General features: G+C 43.0%; 2 protein-coding genes across 3 annotated transcripts in view; one reads left to right on the forward strand and one right to left on the reverse strand.

Annotated features, from left to right (window-relative positions):
• Positions 1-479: 479 nt before the first annotated feature.
• Positions 480-11,233, reverse strand: RFC5 (replication factor C subunit 5). Of its 2 annotated transcripts, XM_070769593.1 has the most exons (11): positions 11,054-11,233; positions 9,430-9,494; positions 9,026-9,162; positions 7,779-7,858; positions 7,049-7,122; positions 5,689-5,848; positions 4,887-4,968; positions 4,385-4,519; positions 3,789-3,861; positions 2,409-2,463; positions 480-1,366 (listed from the first exon to the last, which is right to left on the reverse strand). In XM_070769593.1, exons 1-11 carry the CDS (start codon positions 11,113-11,115, stop codon positions 1,270-1,272), a joined length of 1,020 nt encoding a protein of 339 aa, XP_070625694.1. In that variant the 5' UTR covers positions 11,116-11,233; the 3' UTR covers positions 480-1,269. The 2 variants fall into 2 exon arrangements, with proteins under 2 accessions (XP_070625694.1, XP_070625695.1); XM_070769594.1 differs by lacking the exon at positions 2,409-2,463.
• A 104-nt stretch (positions 11,234-11,337) lies between these two features.
• The window catches only part of KSR2 (kinase suppressor of ras 2), a 485,310-nt gene continuing 473,972 nt past the window's right edge, over positions 11,338-22,675 (forward strand). The window contains exon 1 of the mRNA XM_070769588.1: positions 11,338-11,560. The gene's annotated coding sequence lies outside the window, so the exon portion shown is untranslated. The remainder of the gene's footprint in view (positions 11,561-22,675) is intronic.

Consider the following 22,675-nt stretch of genomic DNA (forward strand, 5'->3'; position numbering starts at 1 on the left):
AAGGTAGAGGAGCCTCTCCTCTGCTGCCTTTGTTGCTAAAAGAAAAACTTTTGTTTTCAGGATGAGAGGCTTTCATTGAAGGAAAAAAGGTAGAAAGCTTTTGGCTCACCGTTTCATTTTTTCCATTAAGAAAAAAAAAAAATCACCTTTTAAAACAAGTGGGACTAGATCGGGCAGCATTTAGATTTCGTGTTCATCTTGAAATATCATATACGGTGTAGTCTGAGAGGCCCTGGGCAGCTACCTTGAGACAATCCCCCACCCCCACCCCCAGGCCATTAGCTTCAGACAAGGCCCACCTGAGTGATGGGTGTAACCAACTTCTCCCTTTTGACAGTATAAGAATTAGACACCTTTATAAAGAACAGCCTCCAGAGAAAGTTAATTCTGTGATAATCAGGGTCGGAGGCGGCTTTTTCATATAAATGCAAGTCGAACAAGTCAGCCTCTGTGTAGCCGGCTAAGGAAAGAGGAGTCACTTAAACAGTAAGTAAGCTGCTTTATTTTTACTGTGCAGAACCCTGTCACAGATGCAGCACAAATGCTTGCAGATAAACTGTCTTCTATTTAAATACGAAGAGTTCCAATCCTTTCAGCACTGGCAGGCTTAGTCAGGCTTCATCTCATGTGCCCTGGGTTAAACAAGTCAGTGTTGGATGATCTCTGGCCCCAGTGGCATCACTTCAAACGTTTTCTCTCCTGTCCACACTACAATTAGGAACTGGCAAGCAATTATTCTACTTCAAGAGCAAAAATAAAAAGGCCAGGTTTTAAAGGAAGAAAATTGAGTTCATTTTATAAAAGCATAATGGCTTGGGCCAGAAACCCATTAACACCTATTTAAAGTATAGCACAGATTAGATTTACAAACGTGACTTTGGTGATGTTCTTTTTACCTTGTGTTGGAAGATACTTGGGCCGTATTAGATTTGAAAGCCTGATGTTCCAAATAGGGTACGCCAGTTTCCTATCATCCAAGCAACTGAAGGGTAAAAGCCTTAAGGCTAAAAATGGGTTTTGCTTTGTTCCCTTGTAAGACACACACGCATAGTGCAATAAGAGAGCTGGACTTTAAAACTGCTTTGTACAGCCCTGCTCCAAACAGCCACAAACAGTATTTAAATGTCTGCCCATCCATGCCTGGAACAATTTTACACAGGTGGGGGTGACTGTGTAAACAGCCAGCCCAGGCAGCTGTTCACTTGTGTCCCCTGCTCTCTTGTCACTTCTGGGCCTGAGAGTTAGTTGGCAGCGTGTGGTCCCCGGCATCTAGGCCTCAGTGACAATCAGGTCTCTGGTGACTTGAAAAGCGGCAATGAGGGAACTCAGCTGAATCTTCTCACTGGTGCCAACAGCAAGTCTGTACCTAAAAGAAAGCAAACCGAAGTAAGGAGAGAGAATAGCACGGCAGCTGCCTTTCGACCACAGAACAACAGCAATCAGACCTACAGTCGGCTGCAGGACTGGAAGGAGGGAATGGAAATTCATCCCAGGCAGCAATCTTTTGTGTTCCCTGACATTTTCTTTGCTGCCTCAAATATTCATAAATCTGATTCAAAGTAAAAATTTTTTAAAAAATTGTTACCAGTAGCAGTGATCTGAACTTAACTTTGTTGAAGCTCTATGTGAATATGCAAAATGCGTGTGACTAGGGATTATTTCTTCACCTACAAAATGCATTGAGAAGGATTTTAATTAAGTTTCCTTTCTCCTAATTCACTGGGAAGTTTGGTTTGCCATATCTGTGGTTCTGTGGTCTAGTCAATAAAGCAAGACACTGGTATTTATCTTGCAACCTTTTCAAGTGCCCAGCTACTGAAAGTAAAACTGCAATTCACAGTATAGCAGTAAGAAGTGACCTAATTGGTACGTGTGAATACCAGTGATGGTGAATTGGAGCTGGCTGAGGTGGATGTCTATTTTGAACCCAGTGCTTTTTGTCTACTCAGATGAGAGCTGCCAGCTTCACTGGGGGCTAATAACTGTGTTTACTGAAGCAGCCAAAGTAGAAAATTGAGTTTATGTTTACTTTCCCTGCAATATGCTTTCATATGCCAAAATGCCTTAATAACAGCTGGATAGCTGGCTGTCCCCAAACAACCTAGATGTTTGAACTAAAGCAGACCTCCCAAATAACAAGAGCACGTGGAGAACAAGGGTGGACCCAGCCTCTGAGGCTGAAGGAGAGGCCTTTATCTCAAATATGTAACTGAGCTGTACCTGTCCTTGCTTAACCCCTGTGCTTTAAAAAAGCAGCTCATACCCTTCCCCCCGCTTGGTTCAGTAATCCCACCCAAAACTAGACTCCACCAAGTATGAATGATTTAGACCAAACCGTTGATCCTAAACAAGTAGAAACAAAGAACAAAGGGAAAGCAGGAAAACAAAACCGGAAAATAAATACTCACTCAATGTCTGCCATTTTGGTCAATAAATGTATTCGAACTGAAGATGGAAAGTCAACTGGGAGAAAAATCAAATGAGTGGGGTCTGTCATTTACTGTTAAAAACATCACAGAGGACAAGTATGAGTTTCCACATCAGATAAGACTAATCTCTTGAAGCTACAGATCTTGAGACACCATGCTTCTAGAAGTACAGTGTGTAGGTTTTCAAAGTTTTTATTCTTTTTGAGTCTGTAGGGCAGCTAAAAAAATGAGCAGGTTCCAGAGTGATCATGAGAAGGTGGAAGAGCCGTCCATAATGCTGTCAGCCACTGGGTCACTCTACTGCTGCTGCTGCTAAGTCACTTCAGTCGTGTCCGACTCTGTGCGACCCCACAGACGGCAGCCCACCAAGCTCCCCTGTCCCTGGGATTCTCCAGGCAAGAACACTGGAGTGGGTTGCCATTTCCTTCTCCAGTGCAGGAAAGTGAAAAGTGAAAGTGAAGTCGCTCAGTCGTATCCGACTCTTAGCGACCCCATGGACTGCAGCCTACCAGGCTCCTCCACCCATGGGATTTTCCAGGCAAGAGTACTGGAGTGGGGTGCCACTGCCTTCTCTGCTGGGTCACTCTAAGTTACCGTCAAAGCTGAGTTCTCACTTGCTATCCCAGTTTTAAAAACGATTGATTTTTAAAGGTCGATTCATTCTCAGTGTCCACAAAGTGCAGAGCTGGGCCTGAGCCAACCATGTTCTTGGGCAGAATTTCACACCAGCCAGCGGCTTAGAAAGGAACTGGCAGAACCAGTGTTCATGGACCAGACGGTCCGCAGGTGACTGCGGGTCAGGGAGGAGCTTCTCCATGAGGCTGAACAGCAGACCACTCAGAGCTTGGAAGACACAAGTGTCTGGTCCTCCCTCAAAGGGCTAACTGGATTGGCCTGGGGTGGGTTGTATATGGGCCAGGGTCGAGAAGCAGTTCTCTGTACATAACATACAACCAAGTGGGGAACTTAAAATGGTTTAGGTGAGACCACTCTGGCTGATGTGAAGCTAGATCTTCCTTCTCCCTCTCTCCTTTTGGGGAAAATACCCTTTTAGAAATACGAATTACAATATCCTACTTTTTGCTTTAAAATATGAACCCTTGGAGGACATAAGTTAGCCTTTGAGAAATTTCTTTTCTTCTTTCCCCCCAGCATTCTAGAGGTCAAGAGTATTTTTAGAACAAGGTTTTAAATAGCAAGATAAAACAAAAAATGAGGGACCAGGTTTACACCTCTTCATTCCTGTTTCTTTGTTTCCAAAGTGGACAGTGGAGCTTCAGGTTCCCTCTCCAATCACCCCCAACCTCAAAGAATGCTGCTTTATACACAGCTTCTGAACCGGGGAGGAACATGAGTTACCTCTGTGCACGAACAGGTGTATCTCTGTCAGGATGTCGTGTAACGCCAACCCCTTCAGAGTTTTTAACTCCATGATATCTAGAGAGGAACAGTTAAGGCAAAGGGACCAAGTTCCAGGACAAACACTGTAGAGAGTGACTTTTGAAAGCAGGGCTTTTCACCCCAACACAGCTGTTGCTTTCCATCTGAAGTGGCATATGTTGGACCCAAATTCTTATTTTTCTGTTTTCATCTCCATCCAATAAGAGTTTTCTGAAAGATAACAGTTGTATCTGTCTAGTAGAGAATAGAACCAAATGCATTCCCCAAAAGGCTTTACATCACTACACCTAGCTCTTAATTTTACAGGAAAACAAGAGTAACAGTGACATCTTGAAAATGACTGCATCTTCTACCCAAGGTCTAAGTGCTTCCCTCCCATCTGTGAGTGGAGCGGCTGCAAGCCACACCCAGGTCAGGGCCCTTCAGGAAGAACTCTGTGACATTAAAGACAAGCACTCATTCCACCCACAGACATCGTGTTCCATCATGAGCTGAAAAGAGTTCCATGTTCAGACCCTGGACACTTAATGCACCGACTGTAGGGCAAGAGAAAGGATATTCCTGTAGGCCGTGGTGAAGTCTTGATTCAACATCCAGTCCAGAATGTTGGCGATGTCTGACTTGAGCGGGTGCCCTGTGCAGGTGTAGACAGTCTCCTCTGTGACCTTCCCAAAGGCCATGTTGGTGCTCTGTGCAGTCAGAGGGGGAGAATCACCATGGCTGCTGCAGGCGGATCAGGAGGCAATTGCGGAGGCAGCAATGTGGGGGTGGGGAGGTACCCGACAGGCCGAACCCTGTACTTCTTACACTGCTAAGATCTGGCCATGTCTGGAGGATGCCGCTGCCAGTCAGCTATGTTACTGCTGCAGAGTCCTTCCCTATCTCTCCCTTGTTTGCAACAAATTATTCTTTCAGTTAATCGAAACACAAGGGTGGGGGTACATCTTTAATATATAACAAGATCAAGTTTTTACCAGTTCTGTTGTACTGTTACTCATGTCTTTCTTGGAAAACTATTCCAAAGCAACTAGAGATCTGCTTGGAGTGGTGCCATACCTGTAAGATGTTCAGAGCCCTTCGCATGTCTCCACTGGAAAGAGTTATGAGCGCTTTCATCCCATCTTCACTTATATCAACTCTGAAAGGAAACAGGCAGAAGGGATTCAGAGGTCCTGAGAGCACAAGTGCTTATGGAGAGAACAAGATGGCCTGGGATGATCGAGGCATTTAAACAATGAAAGAAAGAAAAGGGAAGGATGGAGTTAACAATACTCTCCTGATCTACAGACTCCAGAATTCACTGGCTTTTGGGGACATTGGCCTCATGTTGAGTCACAGTCCAGTTCAAGTCTAGAAGGACTCTTACTGGGATCAAGTGTTGCTCTGTTGCGCAGGTAGCTTTGAAATCTGTTCTCTGGGAGGATAGGGTCCTGATGAGATCTGCAATTGCAGAGCCAAGGCACCTGTTAACAACAGCAGCGGCTCGGGCTGGTTACTTGCTTGGCATCTGATTACACAGAATGTGATGACTCAGGACCCTCCCTTCTAGTCAAGAAAGGCTAGTGGCATCTTAGCAGAAGAGACTTGGCAATGTGCAGTTCCCAACAACAAAAGAAGAGCAGGAAGAAGGTGGGACAGCTTCCAGGGGAGAAGGATGGAATCCAGTGAAGAACCAAATGACTTTCATGAAGAATGTCTGTGAGATGCCAGGGCAGCTAACAGACAGGGAGGCTTAACCTGTGCCAGGTTTCCTGAATTGTCTACAAACGGTATCACCTTGAAACATACCAGCCAGTCGCCTTACCCAACACCCAGTCTCCCAAGGCCCACCTCCTTCCCTGCTTTTCAACATACTTACTTCTCTTCTTCTACGACGTGTTCCAGGCGGGGAACCATGAGTTCGGGAGTCAGTGGTCCGAATCGGAATCTTGTACACCGGGACTGCAAGGCAGGGATGATCTTTGACAGATAGTTACATATGAGGCAAAATCTGGTATTTTCAGTAAACTTCTCAATCACTGGCAAGAGAAAAGAAAACCACCTCATTTCCATTCTGATTCTTCAAGGGACCCAGAAACCCTGCACTTTTCTAGGGTCATGTGAAAGGTACAGAAAACAAGAATGCAGACAAGTGGAGATGCTATGGTAGTGATAGAGGATGTCCCTGGAGACCAGCCATTCTTTCCCAAGCTGATGAACAGGACGGAACAAAAAGCTTCCTTTTCCACGAGTGGCCATGATTCTGGCACTCTTGCCATTCTACTCCATTAAGATGTGAAATCCAGTATTCCTTCCCTTTTGCATAAAATTCTACTTGGCAGATGGATGATGCCCCAACTTTTACTGGGCAGGGGAGGAGAATGGCTTTTTGAAGACTTTCCAGTGGACTTTGTCTCAAACTCTTAAAGCATTCTCGAGAGCATTAAGCTGAATTCAGAGATGCCTAAGACATCAGTTTCATTCTGTACCAACATTCTCACGCTGGGATCTGCCCAGACTGACTCAACAGAACAAGATGCTGCAGAAAGGCTGCCAACGCCTTTAGGACCAAAAGATATTCTGTTCTCCTCCTCCTTAAACATGGGCTGCAATCTACTCCTCCCTAAAATTCTTAAAGATTCTCTTCTCTCTTAGCTGTTCACTGCAGAATCTTAATGAGAGATTAAGAATGTCCTTGCAAAGAAACTAACTGCACTGGGCCCCTTAAGACTGACAAATTACAGCATACTCTCCCTTCCTGGCCAAATCATTCTTCTGGCAAGAAGTGAAAGCATGTCAGCTTTCTGACATGACTGATGCAACTAAATTTCTAGTATTATTTTCCTGGCTCCTTTGTATCTAAGGGTACCAATAGCAGAAAGGCCTATCTAGCAGTTTAGAAATGAACAACTTCCTACCTGCCCCCATCCATCAGTACAAATTCCCAACTCTGAAACTGAACCCAAGGGAAAAGGAGGATAAAACACCAGTGTCTGGTCATTACCTAAGAGTCCCCAAAAGGTTTATGTCTTTAAATTACTAAAAGAGGTAATACCCCAGTGCAGAGATTTTTGTCTAGATCGTCAGATGGGATATGCAGTGAAAGGCATACAGAAATTTCTTTGGGTCAGAAGATGAATGAAAACTGAAAAGAACCCATGTCCTATCTCATGTCCAAAGATGCTAATTCTCCTCTAGAGCTGTCCTCACCAACCACTGTACATGGCCATACTCCTTACCTCTCCTCAGGGCGTTCTGGGCATCCTGAGTCATGGCATCAGCCTCATCCAAGATCACCAGTTTAAAGCCTTTCCTGGGAAGACAAGTGGTACTTTCTAAAAGCTGCTTCAATCTCACTGTGACTTCCAGGCCCAAACCTACACCTTCACATTTGTGCCACTGGGCCCCGGCTCACAAAGTTCATTTCTCCTAGAACTCTGACCAAAGCAGACATTTGTGGTAACACAGAGCAAATACCCCACTGCTCCTTCAACTCTTAAAGGGAACAGAGGTCTAACCTCTGTGTCAGGTTCTGTCCTCTGGCACCTTCATCTTTCTTCCTCCCAGAATCCTATTATCCTAGTGCTGCCTTTTCCCTACCACCTTTACTTCTGCCTGTCTTTTCCTCTCTTTTTTCACCACCATCCTAGTTATCCACCCTGATCTCAATTCATTTTTGTTTAAATTCAAACTAGCTCACCCAGTCTTATGATGTAATCAGTTCTCTGTTAACCAATAAAATGGAACTAATGCTTCCCCAGGGTACTTGCAAATAGATTTAGATAATATTTTCATTTTAGTATTTCTTACCACCATTCCTATACTTTATGTCTTTCTCATGGCTGCTTTTGACAAAGCCTTCCCCGCTCTTTTTCTTACACTTTTATAAACTGGCAAAGGAGAGGATTTAAAAAACTCAACTCACTGATCAAAATCTTTAGGGAGAGAAATCATGCAAAGAATTCTTACTTAAATATTGTCCTTGTGCTAGCAAAGCTCAGGATTGGTCCCCGAACGATATCTATTCCTCGGTCATCTGAAGCATTCAGCTAAACATGAAAGAAGCCAGAATAAATAGAAAACGTATTAGTGTGCTATGAATTAATGTATCTTTTTATCAGTCCTGCTCAGCAAGCTAGGTCTCTAGGTCTAAGGACAGATAAAGAGATGATCATTAAAAAAAAGATTGCAATTATATTTAAAACTCACAGCTCACTAGATCATTCCACTATATTCTGAAAGGCCAATGACTATCTTTCTTCTCCCTTTTGAGGACAATCACTGACATGCTTTGGAGGAATAATTAATTGGTCTGGTCACAGTGAATAGCACCCCAGGCAGGAGCAGAATGATACTAATTTTAGCTACCACAACCCAGAGCAACCCAGAAGTTAACAAGTTTTTAATAAACTGAAGTAAGAACAATTAAGAATCTTGGTAGCAGCAAGATTCTAAGATCTATAACAAAAAAAGTAAGTTAAACCATTTTTTTTCTTAACAATAGACAACATTTAGAATTTCATAATCTAAGTGGATCAGTTGTGTCCCAGCAGTAAACAGACAGCACACTCAAATTCAGTAATTTGAAGAGAACTAAATGAAGAGAGATTTTAAAAGGTGCTTATGAGGTGTGGGAGAAACCACAAGAGCTATGCAATACCTTACGGGCTACTGGGGCCCATTACCACTCCCAAGTCTTAAGGGGTTGTTGGGGGAGTGGTGCTGGCTCCTGGGGAAATGCTGGGTGCTGTGCCCTGTGGGAGGGGACATTGTCCATCTGTGTAATGTGGTGACCCGGGGCTGGACCAGGCATCATTTTTCCCCCAACTCCTGCCAGGGCCCCTACGGGCCAAACCCAATAGGAGCCAGAGGGCAAGAGAGCTTGTTGGCAACACAGCCCAGTCTTCTGGGACAAGAACAGTGTGGAGCAACATGCAGAAGGGCACATGGGAGACAGCTAGCAACCAAGTGACCCCTGAGTGTTTTGAGTAAAAGCTGGCAACAGCAAACAAAAACACCTGGCCCTACCACTGCCCTCTAGCTACACCAAAAATCTCCAGGCAAAAATGTCAATTATAGGAAAAGTGAATTGAAATATTGTACATCTGCTTCTTTCCCAACCACCAGCACGGCAACTAACTTGGAAAACAAAACTAGCAGAACTAAAAATAAGAGACCAGAGTTCTTTGAAAGTTAAGGGTAATCCTCTCATTTACCTCCAAGACCATGGAGCCAAATTCCTTATCTTTGTACAGCTGTTTAGCACAGGCCAGGATGGTGGATGTCTTTCCTGTCCCTGGAGGACCATACAGAAGGAGGTGCGGCAGGCGGTCCTCACTGATAAACTTCTGAACTGAAGATGGGGGGAAAAAGAGAGATGCTATCAGTCTTAGAGTCGCCTCATTCACTGCGGGCCAGAGTTGGACTGAATCTACTTCAACTCTATGTTCAAATCCAGGGCTCAGGCAGGAATGAAAAATCTGAAGGATGCAGCTGTCAAAGCCACATCCCAAAGAGCTTAATCAGATTCTTTAAAGTTATTACAGCAGAGACAACATCCCTAAGAAATATATCCAGGTCCTTCAACTAGGATACCAGCCACTGACACATGGATACTTACTAGTACTCAAGATGTCCTGATGAGAAATGAGATCATCCAGTGTCTGTGGCCGATATTTTTCAACCCTAAAATACAATGTAGCATGCATTACGACATATATAAAGGCAAGAATATTTTGTTATGTGCAAAAGAATCCTTTCATACGTATCCTACCTAAAAGAAGAGAGAGCTACAAAAACCTGTAACCCAGTGGTTCTCAATCGGGGCAATTTTGTCCTCCAGTGAACTCTTGATAGTATCTACAGACTTTTCCCGTCAAAACTGGGTGGAAGGTGCTATTGGCATCTAGTGGATAGTCATCAGGGAAGTTATTAAACATTATGAAATGCAAAGGCTAATCCCTGTGGCCATGCTCCCCCCTCCAATATCTGGTTAAAAATGTCAATAATGCTGAAAAACTGCTCTCATTTCACCTTTCCAGCTATCTGCCTATAATCTCAACCTGGATGGGCACCTAAAGTTAATCCAAAATTGAACCTGTATCCAAATATAAATTAACAGATGAATGGATCAATAAATGGTGATATAGCCATACAGTGGAATGTTCTTGGCAATAAAAGGACATGAATTGCTGATCTAAGAAGCCAGTCACAAAAGACTACATATTGTATGATTCAAGTTACATGAAATATCCAGAATAGGCAAATTCACAGAGACAGAAAGTAGATTAGTGGTTGCCAGGAGCTGAAGGAGAGGGGAATGGGGAGTGACTGCCAACAGGTATATTGTTTCCATTTGAGGTATATGAAAAATTTTGCAACTAGATAGTGGATGATCACACAACATTCTGAATGCACTTAACACCACAGAACTGTCTGAATGCACTTAACACCACAGAACTGTACACTTTAAAATCGCTACAACTGTAAATTTCATGTTATGTATTTTTACTATAGTAATAACAAACCGAACTCATTATCTTGAAAACTTTTGAAAAGAAACAAGAGTTTTTCAAAATCAAGCCAAATCCCATCAGTCTTTAAAACAACACTGAGACACAGTTGTGGAAGCAGGCTGGCTAAGAGTGCAAGCTCTGAATCTGGACCACCTGGGTTCAAATCCAAACCTATTTTCCAACTCTAGACCTTAAGCAAGTCATTTAGCCTTTTGGTAAAGCTGGAATAACAGTGCCTTCTTCCTAGGGTCTTTGCAAAATTCCAACATCTAATAGGGTGCGTGTAACGAAATCACTGAAATGAAAGTTAACTAGGAAGTGCTGTTATCATCATCATCATCATTATTCTAGCTTAGAATGTGACCGGTAATCGCACCGAGAGAAGAGACTATTTTGGCAAGAGAGAATATTCTGCCACAGAGGCCAAGGCAATGTCAGAAGACATGGGATCGAACCCCTGTGTTGCCACCCAAGTGGGGAAGCCGTTTTCCTCTTCCGCAACAGGAAAGGGGGCCCAGGGTTATGGGTGAAGGGAGACCTAGCTAGTTATAAATAGAATGGAGCAGGACTGGGGAGTTGAGGGGAGGTGAACTTATGTGGTTCCACCCCGGCCTCAAGTCTGGGGACGGCGGGGCGAGGTCGGACTGGGGACTGGCCACTTGTTCACTCGGGCCACCGCCTCCGCGCGCGGCCGATCCCCTTCCCCGCAGCAGCCAGGCCCCCTCCTACCAGGGCAGGTTTCTGATCTTGGCCGCCTCAGGCTGCTGCTGCTTGTGCGCTGAGGTCTCCATAACGGAGTGATGATGGTGGCCGGTGGGCTTGTCGCGTTTCCCAGAGGCCCGAACCTCGCCAACAGCCGCAACCAGACCCCGGGACCCTCGCTCTTAGAGTTCGCGCGCAAACGCAACTCTCGCGAGATTTAGCGGCAATCGGACTTCCTCCCTAGGTCCCGCCCCCTCCCCGTTGCTAAGGCCCCTGTTGCCAGGTTGCCGGCAGGCCCGGGCCGACGCCTCGCGCCAACTCCGCCCTTCTCTAGTTGGAGCTGCCCTCTCCAATGTGGACCAGAGTCCTGAACCCAGAGGGAGCGCGCGCCGGAGAGGCACGGCCACCCCCTACAGCCACCAGTCGTCATTACAAATTAAAGTCTCACGGCCAAAGCCAATTCCAGTCGTCACCAGAGTTCTAGCTGTTACCGTTCAAAGGAACGAAAAGTGGCCAGCGCTAAAAAATTCTGAGGTAAAACAACCCCAAATGACACGACCAGTTCTTGAATACAGATGCCATAAGAAACAAGGCTTGAAATACTTTTTGCCCCCAAAGCTAGGAGGTGAGCACTTCACATTGAAAAACAACTCCAAGCACAACTCCAACTTCAGTCCGTCTCTCAAATCTATGCCCCTCACCCAACAAAATTTACAGAACCGACCTCCAGAAACAACTCCAGAGAGAAAAAATAAATAATAAGTAACTTCCCGCCAGGTTAATATGTGTAACTGGACAGGGCTAGTTAGTAAGCGAAGAGGACAGGGTCCCTCTGACAGGAAGCTGCTGAGGAGAATTGGTATCAAAATGTTAGTATTGTTTTTCTGAGGTAAGGGGATTATGACGGAGAAGGCAATGGCACCCCATTCCAGTACTGTTGCCTGGAAAATCCCATGGACGGAGGAGCCTGGTAGGGTGCAGTCCATGGGGTCGCTAGGGGTCGGACACGACTGAAGTGACTTAGCAGTTAGCAGGGAATTATGAACCACTTCTGTTTTCTATTTTGCTGGTCTGTAGTTCCCAGCAATAAGTGTGTATTATATCTGTAATAAACTTTGGCTGTTGTTTTGGCTGCGCTGGGTTTTCGTTGTGGCACGCAGTATCACACGAGATTTTCATTGCCGCCTGTTGGATCATTGTTAGAGCATGCGGTCTCTTCATTGTGGCATGTGGAATTTAGTTTCCTGACCAGGAATGGAAGCCAGGCCCCTGCTTTGGGAGCTCGGATTCTTAGCTACTGGATCACCAGAGAAGTCCCTGTTTTTTGTTTGTTGGTTTGTTTTTTTGGTTTTGGGGGTTTTTTTTGCCATGCTGAGAAAGACAACAATCCTGAGAGGAGATGAGGCTGACCCAGGATTACAAGTGTTCTGATTTAGAAGTAGCTACTGTTCAGTTCAGTCGCTCAGTCGTGTCCGACTCTTTGCAACCCCATGACTCGCAGCACGCCAGGCCGCCCTGTCCATCACCAACTCCCAGAGTTCACCAAGACTCACGTCCATCGAGTCAGTGATGCCATCCAACCATCTCATCCTCTGTCGTCCCCTTCTCCTCCTGCCCCCAATCCCTCCCAGCATCAGAGTCTTTTTCCAATGAGTCAACTCTTCACATGAGGTGGCTAAAGTACTGGAGTTTCAGCTTTTAGCATCATTCCTTCCAAAGAAATCCCAGGGCTGATCTCCTTCAGAATGGACTGGTTGGATCTCCTTGCAGTCCAAGGAATTCTCAAGAGTCTTCTCCAACACCACAGTTCAAAAGCATCAATTCTTCGGTGCTCAGCCTTCTTCACAGTCCAACTCTCACATCCATACATGACCACTGGAAAAACCATAGCCTTGACTAGACGAACCTTTGTTGGCAAAGTAATGTCTCTGCTTTTGAATATGCTATCTAGGCTGCTCATAACTTTCCTTCCAAGGAGTAAGCATCTTTTAATTTCATGGCTGCAGTCACCATCTGCAGTGATTTGGGAGCCCCCCAAAATAAAGTCTGACACTGTTTCCTCTGTTTCCCCATCTACTTGCCATGAAGTGATGGTACCAGATGCCATGATCTTTGTTTTCTGAATGTTGAGCTTTAAACCAACTTTTTCACTCTCCTCTTTCACTTTCATCAAGAGGCTTTTTAGTTCCTCTTCACTCTCTGCCATAAGGGTGGTGTCATCTGCATATCTGAGATTATTGATATTTCTCCCGGCAATCTTGATTCCAGCTTGTGCTTCTTCCAGTCCAGCGTTTCTCATGATGTACTCTGCATATAAGTTAAATAAGCAGGGTGACAATATACAGCCTTGACGTACTCCTTTTCCTATTTGGAACCAGTCTGTTGTTCCATGTCCAGTTCTAACTGTTGCTTCCTGACCTGCATACAGGTTTCTCAAGAGGCAGGTCAGGTGGTCTGGTATTCCCATCTCTTTCAGAATTTTCCACAGTTTATTGTGATCCACACAGTCAGAGGCTTTGGCATAGTCAATAAAACAGAAATAGATGTTTTTCTGGAACTCTCTTGCTTTTTCGATGATGCAGCGGATGTTGGCAATTTGATCTCTGGTTCCTCTGCCTTTTCTAAAACCAGTTTGAACATCGGGAAGTTAACGGTGACAAGTATTAGTTGATCATATATGTATGTGTTTTTTTCTGGGCTGCCAATTCTGTTCCATTGGTCTGTGTGTCTTTTTGTTATGCCAGTACTATAGTGTTTTGATAATTGAAGCTTTGTAATAAAGTTTGAAATCAGGAATTGTGATGCTGTCAACTTGGTTCTTCTCTTAGGGTCCTTTGTGGTTCCATACAAATTTTAGGACTGTTTTTTTTTATACTTTTGTGGAAAATATTATTGGAATTTTGCTAGGGCTTGTGTTGAATCTATAGATGGCCTTGGGTTGTATGCACTTTCTAAGAATATTAATTCTTCTAATTTGTGAGTTCAGAATATCTTTCAACTTATATATGTCTTCTTCAGTTTCTTTTCTCAATGTGTTGTGTTCACTGTATTGATCTTTCATCTCCTTGTAAATGCATTTCTATTATTTTTTTATGCAGTTGCAAATGGGATTATATTCTCTGTTTCTCTTTGATAGTTCATTGTTAGTATATAAAATGTTGATTTTATATCCTGCAGCTTCATTGAACTGGCTGATTAATTCTAATAGCTTTGATGGAGTTCCTCACCCAGTAAACATAGAGTTAAGTAAGAATAGTTGATTGCCAAATTTGTCTTATCCTTATGCCTGCAGCATTATTTGGGAGAAATCCTTGGGGCGTAAGTGACAATCTTGGATCTATTCAGGGGGAGGAGGCAAGTTATTTCTATCATCTACCCTGGTCTCTCATGATACATCTTAGAGCTATTGTTTTGCTTGTTTCTGAGGATGGGAGAAGTGAGAGCACTCGATATCAAAGATTTGATCTTGATGGACTTGGAATTTGTAAAAAATGTTAGAAGGTGCTCAGGGTCAGGATTTTGTGCATGTTTTGCTTTCTTTTCAATTCCTTTGGCCCTTTAATTCATGTAGTACATTTTAGTGATTTAAAATAGAGTGTTTTTAAATCTACATAAATATAATATATAGTATAAATATAAATATAAATCACATTTTTTTAAACTTTTTTTTTGGCACGTTACTTGGCTTGTGGAATCTTAGTTCTCCAACCAGGGATCAAGCCGGTACCCTGTGCAGTGGAAGCTGAGGGTCCTAACCACTGGACTGCCAGGGAATTCCCAAATTATATTTGAACATACTTTAAAAATAAGTGTAAATTTAAATTTTACACACAAACATACACACTACTGGTTCTGTTTCTCTGGAGAACCTGACTGGAAAAGCCATAACCTGAGCTTTATTCAGCTGCCATGGTAAGAGCCATGCTGCTAAGAGGTTTTTGCATTAGAAACAACGCCACCGCCTCCTTGAGCTGGAAAATGTGAACAAGGTTGGACCAAGTTTTCATAAAGCTCTGTGTACAGCTGATATTGTTTGCTTGGAATGCAAAATTCCTCTGTGTTATACTGTATATTTACAAGGTCATCTATCATGCTCTTCCTCAGTGCATTGTAAGCTCATTGAAAGGCAAGGCTTTGCTTTCCTCACCACTGTACTCCTGGTGCCTGAAACAGTGCATGTCTCAAAGGAAAGACTCAATTTATAATTGTTTGATGAAGGAAGGAATGAATGATAATAGCTAATGTTCATTAGGCAGTTGCTGTGGGCCAGACACTGTTCTAATTGCTTTACATTCTAAGTTCATATTTAGTTGTTGTCATAAGGCCAGCCTTCTGTTATTATTGACCCCATTTCATTGGTATGTTAAGTAACTTGCCCATGTTCTGACTTGGTGTAAGGGGCAGAACTGGATCTTGGTGTGATTCTATAGCCAAAAGGCTTAGCCACTCTGCTAGTAGCTAGTGTAGTCGCCAGACCAGCAGTAGCAGCCCCTGGGAACTTGTTAGAAAAGCAAATTATCCACCCCCTCTCCCCAACCAAAACCACTGAATTTGATACTCTGGGGGTGGGCTCAGCGCTCCCTGTTGTACCAAGCCCTCCAGAGGATTCTGATGTGTTCAAATTTGATAAACAGTGTCTTACACTCTACTGCTTCTCAGTCCTTGAGCTCCTCAGGACTTCTCTTTCTAAGAAAAGGAATGGGTACTCACATGCATATTTTGAAAAAACAATTAGTAAATGTCATTTCTTAGTAAATGTGTGTGTGGTCTTGCTTGTATCTATTTTTGCTATTAATTGAAGATACAGTCCTTTAGGCAACTTAGTATCTCTTTGGGTCTCAGTATTGGCATTTGAAAAATGGATGGGGTTAGGGGGACTGAACTAGAAAGAGGGTTGATATTAGAAGCACGACAGGATTTTTTTTTTTTTTTTTAATTTCAATACCAGAAATCCAATCAGATCAATTAAGTTTGGCCTAGGGGGTGCCACCAGGCACTGGCCTCTTAAAAAACTGTTCAGTTGTTCTAATATTCAGCCAAAATTGGACTACTTCCTTAGGCTAAGCCAATCACAGTGACCCTAGTTCCCTGATTGGCTTAAAGCATAACATGTGACCCAGTTCCGTCCAATGAGATGTAAGAGGAAATGGCAGTGGGTGGGGAAGGCACCTCTGGGAAACTTTTCTCCTTACTTTGCTCACTGTTGCACTAGATGATCCTTAGCTTTTCTCCCAGTGACAAAATTCTATAACTTCAAAGAGAAAGTGAGAGAGAAGACCTAAGTTCCAAGCTTACATATCTTATAAGCAGCATAAAGTTAATATATAAAGGAAAAAGTTTGGGTGGACTCTATGCCCTGCCTCTAAGGGAGAAGAGTTTGTAGATAAAAGATATAAGCAGAAAAGGATTGTAGTAATGAAATATTGGATAGCTCACAGTCAGTAAAATCCTGGAGAACCCTACTTGGAAAATGGAACAAAGACAGGCCATGGAACTGGAACCATGGTCAAAATTACTCCACAGAGCCAAGACAGTAGGGAAACTCTGCTGCTTACCGTTGGACCCTACTGCCCCTACTCACTGGATGTTGCTTTCACCATTTCTAATATCAGAAAGAATTCACCAATTCTCTCCTGTACTGGAGTCTTCCTAAAGCCAGTGACCCATGGTTGAGTCCCTTTGCTGTTCACCTGAAATTATCACAACAATGTTAATAGGCTATACCCTAGTACAGACTAAAATGTTTTAAAACAACAGCAACAACAAAACTTTGGGGAGAGATGCCTAATTAGCCAGGCCTGGGTCATGTGCCAGTGAGTACCAGGTATATAGCTTGAGTAGTGGGGAAGTGCCAGAGAAGGCAATGACACCCCACTCCAGTACTCTTGCCTGGAAAATCCATGGACAGAGGAGTCTGGTAGGCTGCAGTCCATGGGGTCGCTAAGAGTTGGACACGACTGAGCGACTTCACTTTCACTTTTCACTTTCATGCATTGAAGAAGGAAATGGCAACCCACTCCAGTGTTCTTTCTTGCCTGGAGAATCCTAGGGGCGGGGAATTCTGGTGGGCTGCCGTCTATGGGGTCGCACAGAGTCGGACATGACTGAAGTGACTTAGCAGCAGCAGCAGCAGCAGCAGTGGGAAGTGACATCTGCCTCCCACCAAGACTTGTGAACTGGTGACATCCCTAAATGATAGGAAAGGGGTTCAGATGCTGGCAGCCAAAAGGATCATAAGTGTCCACTGTACCAGTACTGAGCCATGAGGGACAGCAGGCAAATGTTGCCAGCTCTTCCGAATTTCGAGAGAAACCAAAAGCCTGGATTTGTATGTGAAAATTTTGTATGTTAAACCTTGACAACTAATTAAAGAAAACAAAACTGCTGGCTACATAAAAACACTGTAGGACGGAGGAGCCTCGTAGGCTGTGGTCCATGGGGTCGCAAAGAGTTGGACACGACTGAGCGACTTCACTTTCACTTTTCACTTTCATGCATTGGAGAAGGAAATGGCAACACACTCCAGTGTTCTTGCCTAGAGAATCCTAGGGATGGGGGAGCCTGGTGGGCTGCCGTCTGTGGGTCACACAGAGTCAGACACGACCGACGCAACTTAGCAGCAGCAGCAGGAGAACTTGTGACTTTTGATTTCTCAAGAACAGATGATCAGGGAAAGATAACATCAACCCCTTCTTATCCTCTACCCTGATTTTAGACCTTCTGGAGGATTATGGCAAATAGGCTGGTATCTCCATGTGAATTGTGACATTGATGAACACAGGCACAAACTTTTCTTGTATAATCAGAACCAGACTTTGAAATGCTTTAATAAAACATCAGGTCCTGGAGATGGTGGGATCAGAGGTTGCAAGCAGAATTAACAACAAAAGACATTTGCTCTTAAAGTTGAATTAGGGAACGGGAACCCTGAATTTTATTATTCTCAGCTTTGAAACCAACTTGGCTTTGGACACACAGCACTTACTGCCTTAGTTTATTTTTAAGACTTGTTCTTATGAGAGAATGGGATTCAAGGACTATCTTTGGAAGAGGCTGGCAGAAGAAAATCAAACTGGGTCTTTCTCTTGAACATGTTTATACTGGTGAAATTTATCATGTTTAAATGAAGAGCAAGGTCTTGAAGGAGGGAAAAATCTCAAAGGGCAATTCAAAGAGTTTATATAGGGGGAAGGGCCATCTTATTTGGTGACCATGGCAAGTTCACTGACTGATGAAATTAAGTCCTCAGATCTTTGCGGGTAATTGTCCCCTACAACCAGTTTCTCATGTCAGAAGTCCACATCAGAACTTAGGGAAATTCATTCAGCATCCCATAAACTGGAAAAGGTCAGTTTTCATTCCAATCCCAAAGAAAGGCAATGCCAAAGAATGCTCAAACTACCGCACAATTGCACTCATCTCACTTACTAGTAAAGTAATGCTCAAAATTCTCCAAGCCAGGCTTCAGCAATACATGAACCGTGAACTTCCAGATGTTCAAGCTGGTTTTAGAAAAGGCAGACATCAAATTGCCAACATCCGCTGCATCATCGAAAAAGCAAGAGAGTTCCAGAAAAACATCTATTTCTGTTTTATTGACTATGCCAAAGCCTCTGACTGTGTGGATCACAATAAACTGTGGAAAATTCTGAAAGAGATGGGAATACCAGACCACCTGACCTGCCTCTTGAGAAATCTATATGCAGCTCAGGAAGTAACAGTTAGAACTGGACATGGAACAGACTGGTTCCAAATAGGAAAAGGAGTACGTCAAGGCTGTATATTGTCACCCTGCTTATTTAACTTATATGCAGAGTACATCATGAGAAACGCTGGGCTGGAAGAAGCACAAGCTGGAATCAAGATTGCCGGGAGAAATATCAATAATCTCAGATATGCAGATGACACCACCCTTATGGCAGAGAGTGAAGAGGAACTAAAAAACCTATTGATGAAAGTGAAAGAGGAGAGTGGAAAAGTTGCCTTAAAGCTCAACATTCAGAAAACTAAGATCATGGCATCTGGTCCCATCACTTCATGGGACGTAGATGAGGAAACAGTGGAAACAGTGGCAGACTTTATTTTTGGGGGCTCCAAAATCACTGCAGATGGTGACTGTAGCCATGAAATTAAAAGACGCTTACTCCTTGGAAGGAAAAGTTATGACCAACCTAGACAGCATATTAAAAAGCAGCGAAATTACTTTGCCAACAAAGGTCCGTCTAGTCAAGGCTATGGTTTATCCAGTGGTCATGTATGGATGTGAGAGTTGGACTGTGAAGAAGGCTGAGCACCGAAGAATTGATGCTTTTGAACTGTGGTGCTGGAGAAGACTCTTGAGAGTCCTTTGGACTGCAAGGAGATCCAACCAGTCCATCCTAAAGGAGATCAGTCCTGGGTGTTCATTGGAAGGACTGATGCTGAAGCTGAAACCCCAATACTTTGGCCACCTCATGTGAAGAGTTGACTCATTGGAAAAGACTCTGATGCTAGGAGGGATTGGGGGCAGGAGGAGAAGGGGACGACAGAGGATGAGATGGCTAGATGGCATCACCAACTCGATGGACATGAGTTTGGGTAGACTCTGAGAGTTGGTGATGGACAGGGAGGCCTGGCGTGCTGCAATTCATGGGGTCACAAAGAGTCGGACACGACTGAGCTACTGAACTGAATTGAAACATTTGTTGATTGAATAACTAATGAAATGGCTATTTATAGATTCCTGAATTTGATTCTTTTCAAGTTTGAGATTGAAAGGGTACCTCATTTGAATTTGCTCCATGACACTAGTGCTCAAAAATTTCAGTTTTTCTACATTAAACACATCTGGTTCAAGGTCCTCTACTGCTCCTTCCACAGGGGAAGGTAGTTTGGAAATTTAGCCTACTGAGGGGTTGGGAGTTGGTTTCCTTCCCTTCTCTAGGTCATTAAAGATGTCTAAGAGGTTGTGGGCAAACAGGCCAGAAAATGTGAGGAAGGACTCTTAGTTTTCAGTTCTTTACATAATCTGTTGGAGTAGATGCTCTTTGTACAGATGGGAATGATCCCTTTTAAGATGGACAGTTCTGTTGGTAATAGTATCCTTTCCCTCAACAAACAACTCAGCCACCCAGAACTTTTGTCATCCCTCCCAATGCTACAGAGTATGAAGTTTAGACTTCCTCGTGTCCCTCCTTCAAAGTCCTTCCACCACCTCCTCCTACTCTTTCAAGTGAGGCCCCAGGACCCATAGTACGGGCACTACCAAGGAGCTTGTTAGAGATGCAGAGTCTCTAGACCCACTCCAGACCACCCAGATCAGAGTTCCATTTTAACAAGTTCTCCAGGCAGTTTGCATGCACCTTTCAGGTGACACCTGGATCACAGAATGTATCTTTCTCCCCGAATCCTGCTCCCCACCACTGCTCTGCATCCCTAGTGTGGATCTTCAGGGAGCTGGGCCACTCCTCTCTCACAGACAGCACTCCCACCTCTTCTCCTCTAAGGGCCCTTCATTTCAATAATTCATCTCCCTAAGTTCCTAGGCATCCTAGCTCCCTTGAGCAAGGCAAGCCCAGCTTCCCCGGACTCAAGACTTAATTGCTTGGAGAAAAAAAATTCCCCCTTAGTCATGTGTGATGAGTCTAGAGTAGAAAATAAGTCCAGTTAATTCTCAATCATATTATTCTGTCACACTAATAATAGGCCCTCCAGGCTAGTAAAATTTTAAAGATATTTCTTCTTCTGAAACCTTTCCTGATTCTCCCTACTTGGAGTCCAGCTTAATAGCCTTGGGCTAGAATCTCTGGGGTCATCCTGATTTAAAAAGAGAAAGGAGTGTTAATAAGGAGATAATGGAAGTGTGGCTACATTTGTCTGACTCTGTTTGGCATTGGTCCAGTCATGGATGATACTGTCTTTATGTTTGTGAGACTGGAAAAGAGAGGCAAAAAAAAAAGAGAAAGCAACTGAGTGTATACCTGTTGTAAGAGCTAAAAAGGGGACTGTTGACCACTTACTCCCATCATAGTAGGGACCCTGGGGAGATAAGGAAGTGAGAAATAGACCTTAATATTGGCAAAAGACCACAGATTCAATTCAAGAACAAATAGTAATAAGAAAATGCAAATTACTATCGTCATTTACGTTGTATGGCAGAATTACACAACACTTTATTATATAGTGCATGCTACACAGAGAACTGCTATTTATAGACATTTCATCCCGTTCCTCCAATCCCCCTAAACTCACTCTTTCAAAGCATTTGGCCCAAGTTCAATGGCAATGTGATAAAAAAAAAAATGTGTATTTAAAATCAATTGCAACGCTGAAAAGTACAGCAAGAGAGTAGTACTGAAAGTTTAAGAGCCAAGACTGCCGCAAGTCAGCTTGGAGGAGAATTTTTAAACTTGAAAGTATTTTAAGTGTTTCAATGATATAGATGGTCAAAATATATTTTTAAAAATTCTTTTTACTTAAGAGAAATTGTGTTTTTTAAATGGGGAGTCACCTTAGAATTAATCTCTTCTAAACTGAAGATACTTGGCACATGTGCAGGAAATTAAAATATCTGGCTTGTTCATTAATATGAGGATTGGGCAATTGTATCTTGAAGAAATCTTGAAACTTGAAGGTCATTTAAGGTACAGATTTTTTAAAAACTCAACAGAAGCAAATTTCTTTCTTAAAGGGGGTATCTAATTAAAGTTCCATCTCATGGGAGAAAATTATTTTATACTCTCTGCTTTATTTTTTTCACAATTTAAGGGGTATTGAATAAAGAGAACATAGTCAATATGTCATATTTTGGCAAATGTCAACCTGAACTGATTTGTTAAATATGGTTATCTTCAATTTGTGCCATTTAATTAATTAAAAATGTTTTCTTAATGCTAAATTCAAATAAGTTCTTGATTTTAATACAACTTCTGATTTTCTTCTGTTGCTCAGGTGATTTGAAATTATAATTGAGAATAAATTTTGCAAAATTAACACAAAAAAGGGCATCACTGGAAATGTTTTCCATTGCATAATTCCAAATGCTGTGGAAGTAGTTGGCGTATTTGGATAGTCATGAAACTTAATTCCATACATACATATTTCAAAATTATCCATCTGCTTAACACCAGGAAGGGTTTCAGTGGTAAGATCTTGGTGTACCCAATTGTGGAGAACTTGGTGTGATAAAATTTGCAAAATCAAAATTGTGTTATCTCTTTAAAAAACAATTAGTGGGATTAAAAAGTTATTCCAAGCCGACAATATGGTATTATCAGAACAAGAAAACAACATAATTTGCTCATATCTTCCCATACTCCTAAGTGACTGCCAGGGAGAAGACACACACAGAGGTAAATGAACTGAAGGTAATCTCCCACAGGAACTTCCTGGTGATCTAGTGGTTAGCACTTTGAGCTTCCTTTACAGAAGGAACAGGTTTGATCCCTGGCAGGAGAACTAAGATCCCACATGCCCCATGGCGTGGCCCCAAAAATAAAAAATATAAAGGACTTTTAAAATTATTCTGAGATGTGAAAACGTAATAAGTCAAACCATATGAAATTGCTGCTTAAAAAATAAATATATTAATAAAGGTAATCCCCCAGATTCTCATGACGAGTTGAATTTGGCTTAAGCTTTAATGTTAATCAAGTGAAATTGTACCTCCTC

This window comes from Bos indicus, chromosome 17 (genome assembly GCF_029378745.1).
Source record: "Bos indicus isolate NIAB-ARS_2022 breed Sahiwal x Tharparkar chromosome 17, NIAB-ARS_B.indTharparkar_mat_pri_1.0, whole genome shotgun sequence".
Taxonomy (NCBI): Eukaryota; Metazoa; Chordata; class Mammalia; order Artiodactyla; family Bovidae; genus Bos; species Bos indicus.